The 6,153-nt window shown below is 35.3% G+C and overlaps 1 protein-coding gene across 1 annotated transcript; it reads left to right on the forward strand.

The window, feature by feature from the left end:
• The first annotated feature begins 1,040 nt into the window (after window positions 1-1,040).
• Window positions 1,041-5,617, forward strand: LOC113565684 (putative serine/threonine-protein kinase STE20-like). The gene is made up of 4 exons (XM_026988463.1): window positions 1,041-1,295; window positions 4,227-4,643; window positions 4,826-5,062; window positions 5,447-5,617. Exons 1-4 carry the CDS (start codon window positions 1,139-1,141, stop codon window positions 5,509-5,511), a joined length of 876 nt encoding a protein of 291 aa, XP_026844264.1. The 5' UTR covers window positions 1,041-1,138; the 3' UTR covers window positions 5,512-5,617.
• Window positions 5,618-6,153: the final 536 nt, after the last annotated feature.

Consider the following 6,153-nt stretch of genomic DNA (forward strand, 5'->3'; position numbering starts at 1 on the left):
CTCATATCGAGTGTGCAGGGGGCTTGCCCCCTAGTTATATCAATGTTAATAATTTTAATTATGTATTAAAAATATTAATTTTAATATTCTTTCTAAGCAAATTTACTATTAATATAAAAGATAATAATATAATAAAGCGATAAACATATGTACAAACAAACATGGAAGTATGCAGAATCTCAATAAGAATTGTCTTCTTGATAGAGTTCAAGTCGGTTTCTCCAAAAGCGTATTAGAGTCAGATATCGAGATAGCATCAAGTGGCAGCGCTGCTTCATTGACTTCACTGGTAAGTAGGAGACATGCTGCGTCAAATCCGACGCAGTATCCATCGTACGCACGCACAAGTCTTCTTTAATGGAGTTGGATTGTCTAGTCCTTGAGTATTTCACACCATCTTGGAATAGTTTTACAATCCGACACCGTCTTGAACGGAGCACTGTCCTCAATATGACCCCGTCTTAAATTAAACTAACTGACTGGTCGTGCTCTCGTCTTAATCTTAACTCAAACCTTTCGCTATCTCTTCACCGGTGTATCGCATAATTCACACCACAATAAACTTTGCTGTCCTATGACGAAACCCTTGGCAATTGCATAAGTCGTAGGAATGGGAAGAAGTCAATGCTGTTTCGTTTGGTATAGTTTATTGTCTGATGCGTTTTGCGGTAACGAGATATCTATGTATCTATGTACATTTATGTCGATGAATGTTTCTGCAGTTACAAAATCGATAAGCGGGATTAAGACACGAAAGCGCATTTGAACTTCAACAATTCAGACCAAGACTTTATTATTTTATATTACAAGCTCATTTTTGACGAATGGTGTATGGTGCTAGTGTAAATCTCTGTTTCACATCAGTCAAAAAATCCCGCCGTTCCCCCAGGGATGTGCTCAGTGGGCGAGCTTATTAACAACATTTGATAGTATCGATAGCAGCTCGCCAGTTTTTCATCACTACTTTGTCACAGTCCAAATTATAAACATGTTTAGCAACAGTATATCCGACTATAAATTAAACTCTACAATTAAAGCTGGAAAATTTGGAACAGTTTACAAAGCCAATTATCTTAATACGAATAAATGTATAGTAATTAAGAAAATATCAGTGGAGCAACAAGCGGATAAGCTGGCAATGTTATGTGAAGATGTTTTAAAATTTCGACAATTTAAACATACAAATATACATAGCATTCTTCACTGCTTTGTTTATAATAGTTATGTGTACATGGTGTTTCCATTTATGTGTTTTGGAAACTGTCAAACAATACTTGAAAATGTCTTCACTTCTGGTAAATGAATTATATTCTGTATATCAAAGTTTATTTCCTAACCATGATAAGGATTATTTTATTTATATAAAATTGAATAGGCTATTTGTATGTTTTTTAATTGGGTAGAAGTTTGTAACTCACCGGATCTTATACCACAAAATATTTGCAAATATTCTTGATCATCATCAGTAGCAGAGTCAACTTAGTCCGAGTCCGTAGTATAAGAACTAGAGAAACCAAATTTTGTGTTCAAAAGTAGCGGTAATATGGAAACAACATATTCTACAATTTTAATCAAATACATCATCAGGTGAAAAAAGGTAAACGGAGCGTAAGAATTAATATTAGAACATACATAACTAGCGGTCGTGGTTCCTATTTCTCATGATAAGTGTGAGAAACATTGAGAGAGTGCGCGGTCTGAGTAGGCTGCCCTACCAAAATCCCCCACTCTCCACATTAACAAATCAATTCGTCCTCTTTGTAAAGAGTCATCGGCTCCCAAATCAATTCCGGCGGTTAGTGTAACAAAAGCTATATTTACTCCAGATTTCCAGAATTGACCTCTCCTGACTTGCTTTTGTGGGGTTCTTTTGAAAGCGGAATGCTTCACTCCATTGAAAATCTCAAGTAAAACATTCGTGCCACTATAAAATGCTTGGCTCTCCGAAAGAGGCGCTTAACAGTTGGCAACGTATATCAATACTGCTTTCTTTCCGATTTTTCTATAGAACTTTAGGATTTGGAAGTAGTTTTTATGATAAGTCGGACTGCTGGTATTGTTGCATTGTGAGATGTCGAAGTAAAGAGCCATTCAAAATTTGTACTGAATTTTTTAGAATTTGTAAGAAGTAACAAGCTCCGATCCCAGTCTCGGAGAAAATATGACTCGTCCTGCCCAATATTATTGTAATATTAGGTATTCCTTTTGCGATATGAACCATTTGCCTGTGCGCGACTTTTACTTTTTTAGTTTTCCCAAGTTTTCAAAAATCAAAATTTTGGAAAAAATAAAATTGAAAGCCCCAAATCTATAAGAAAAACTCGGTTTGGTTGCCTAGAGTTTTTAGAGACAGCATTATCGCAAAAAGTTGCGAATTGACTGCCAAATCACAAAAGTGCGTACTCCGGCTTTCGCAAATCGTAAGATTCTTACGATTAAATCTGTTGACACTAAGCTAGCGATTTCAAAAACGGAATTACATAGAACATAAATACAAATTTGTATGAGCGGGATAAAAATATAATCATTTTTGCTAATGTTATAAGTTTAATTTATTCAATTGGAAATTTTGTTTTCGTATAACTTAAAAGTTTAATTGCCGATAGTTGCTAAGAAAATAAAATACTTTGAGCTGCAGTCCTGTCAGCTGTTTACTAAACGCTATTGAATCTGAAAGTAAGTATTTTATAAAAATTAAATATAAAAATGTAAGAAATTCGCAAAAAATTATTAATACCAAACTGTTATTGTCGCAATTATTTGTAGGGGCATTATTTGTAGCATAAGACAACTAGTCAAGATGAGATACTGGCAGAAATGGAGCATCAGGACCCCAACTAAGGATCCATCCGGGTGGATGAAGGCAAGTGTTTCAAGTTGTAATCGTGGATTTTTTTAAATCGTCTTATCTTGAAAGATATGGTCGGACTAGAAAGTTGTAAAACGCAAGAAGCTGGCCCGAAACAAGCAGGAGGTAAAGAGTGCAAAAGGCGGAGCATTCTCCCAAGTGGCTATACAACCAATCGAGGAGGAGAGGTCTTAGGACAACACCAAAGCAAGACGCAGAAATTCTCGAAGTTTTGAAATTGTCTCCGATGTGTACGATCCTGCTTGGTGATGGATGGATCCAATCGAGTATGCTGAAGCAGATACAAAACATAATTCATTTAAATTCAATTAATTATTTTGAAAATTAGTACGACTTAGCTGATTATAAATAAACCAAAAATAGACAAAAAGTCACCAACGAAAAAAAAGGTATTTTTTTGTATTTTTCCGGTTTGTTTGTGTATATTGATAAGGAGTACGAGCTATGCTTTCTCCAATCACGTTTAAGGTTCGGCGCAAACTAAATCATTTGCGACTGGCGATTTAAGTCTGCGTCAAATAATGTGCAAGGCGTAGCAAACATTAATAATGCTGCATGACAATATCCATACCTACTTTTAAGACCTCTAATAGTTCGTTCCACAATGTTTCAAGCTGCACAGTAATTTTTATTTAATTTGTGTTCCATGGATTTGGCCTGTTCACTTTTGCAAGGTGCTAGTACGAAAATTATTGGGGCATATCCAGAATCAGATTTCATTTGAGGGAATATATCTTAAATCGTTACCAACTACCTCTTGTCCAATCGAAATGGATCGGAAAATAAAAAATAAAACCACAAAGCAATTATTTTGATTTTGTTTTTGATGTTTTAAATTTTATCAATCAAAAACAACATAGTTGGATAGAACAAAAATTATAGGGCGTTTAGAAGAACTTTACTTATCCTTACTAATTGCAGTATTCTCTAATATAGTCACAAAAATCGGGAACGTTGTGAGTGCCGGTTAGGGGTACGTCTCTACATTTATAGCCGATACCCTGTATGTGTGTGTATCAATATGTGTGTTGCTTTCCCGCTTCCCTCAGGCAGAAGGCGTACACTGTACGAGGAAGAGTGTGTGAGGGATTCAGTAAGCACGTGGATGTTGTTTCGTAGCTATTTCAATTTTACAATAAAAAAACATCCTTACCTGTAAAAATATCAAAATATATTTTTTTTATGGTTAGCATATTCAAACCTACTTTATTAAAAAACGTTGCTAGAGTTTGTTTGGTTATTGCCTAGTGTAGTCACTGCAAACATTTACGAGTACATGAAACATTTTATAATACTTGAAGAAAAATTAAGTAAAATACTAATTATTCTCAACCATTTTTATTAAATTTTATTGCAGGATTTCCGGAAATTTTAATAGCACTGATATTTAGAGATATAATGTGTGCTCTGATGTATATACACTCTCACCACTTCGTTCATGGATCCTTAAGAGCTAAAAATATACTATTAGATCACAAGAAAGCCGTTTTATCAAATTTTCGGGATTCGCGGTCTTTTATTAACGAAGGTAAAAGAGCTAAAGTTTTACATGGATCAACGGCGGGAAGGAAAGAAAATTTGAACTGGTCAGCGCCAGAGATATTATATCAAAATTTATATGGATACACAGAAAAGAGTGACCTATATTCTATTGGAATAACTTCTTTTGAAATGGCAAATGGCTTTCAACCATTTATGGATTCGGAACTAACTTTAATGTGCACAGAAAAAATTCGTGGAAATCTGCCTTCATTATCAGATAGATCCAGTCAAGGTAATGATTTTCAAAAATCTTCGTATACTTTTAGTTGAAAATTATATATTTTTGTTATTCTTTGACCTAGCATAATTTATATAAATTATGTTTTGTAAATTTATTTTATATATTCTCTTGCCAACGTAAGACCGTGTGCACTATAGTGTCATACTGTAATCAATAATATTTTTATATTCCAGGATCAACTTCAGTTAATTTTTCTCGAGATCCAGTCCATAGTGCAATGAACAACCAACGAACTTTTTCAGATGACTTTCACCAGTACATTGAAATTTGCCTAAATAAAAATCCAACGTGTCGCTGGAGTGCACAGAAATTGATGACACATTCGTTTTTTAAGCAGTGTCGGAATTCCTCTATCTCAGATCAAGTCAAAGTGTTGAGCGTCGAATTTCAGAGATGTAGTTATATTACAGGTAAGTACGAGAGCTGTTGGGATCCGCTATCTTCGGGTGATTATCTCCCAATCCCACCGTTCCGATTTCCCGCCACCTTTGGTTGATCGTCTCGTATTGCCATATTCAGTTCACCGTCTTCCGTTCCCGCAGTTGCTGAATTCCCGCGTTCTCTCTCTTACGGAGTCCACATATTCCTAATTATTGTTCGAAATGCAGCTTCTTATTCTTTCTCTGTTGCTTCTGCGTCGACTGCGAAGCTCTAGTCTTACTGCCTTAGCTTGAAAAGTTATAGACTAAGACCTAAATGGCATTTACATTTAATATTTTACACACAGTTCCTACCTTCTTTGAAGTTATTCTTTAAAATTCAATTAAAATTTGTTTTAATCTTGATTTTTTCAGACGAACCAGTGCTTGCAGCTGATGCCAATTTGAATCATTCGGAAGATGTAAAATGGAGTTTTTAATTGATTTAAAACCAATATTATAAATATGCAAATGGTTGAATGGTTACTAAACTATAAATCGTAATGCCAGTTTTTTTGTTAATAATAAATAAAATGTCATGCGTCATCTGTTGCGTTAAAGACCGATGGGATTTTAAGATAACTAGATTTTAATGCGGAAACGAAAATTTTACTCACGTAAACGGATATGCAGCATACAATCGCAGGCTGGTTATAGTCCGACGCATTCACAAAATTGGTGGCCCTGTTATAGAATAATTGACGAATTTGATGAGACAGTTTAACATCGAAAACGTTTTATTTTGCAAATGTCGTAAGATTGAAAGATAGCCCGAGCGGTAAGAGTGAAAAATTATGATTGACTAACCGTTAAAATTGGAAGAACTTTCTTTTCCTTGCCGGTGAGAGTGGCAGATGCATTTTCTGCAACTGCTGCTGTTAACTGCGTGCGGCGCAAACAAACCTGTAAGTATTCCCACTAACAGTGTTCAATCATTTCGTGGTAGGTACAGTAAGTAGCGGCTGAATCTCCCACTGCGCTCCTTGCACAAGGTTTTCGCTGCTCTGCAGGTACTGATGTTCTGTATCGGCACCTAAAACGACGGTAGTGGATTATTTATTTATGATATCCAATAAACAAAG

This window comes from Drosophila persimilis, unplaced genomic scaffold (genome assembly GCF_003286085.1).
Source record: "Drosophila persimilis strain 14011-0111.01,24,50 unplaced genomic scaffold, DperRS2 tig00000191-arrow-pilon, whole genome shotgun sequence".
Lineage (NCBI taxonomy): Eukaryota > Metazoa > Arthropoda > Insecta > Diptera > Drosophilidae > Drosophila > Drosophila persimilis.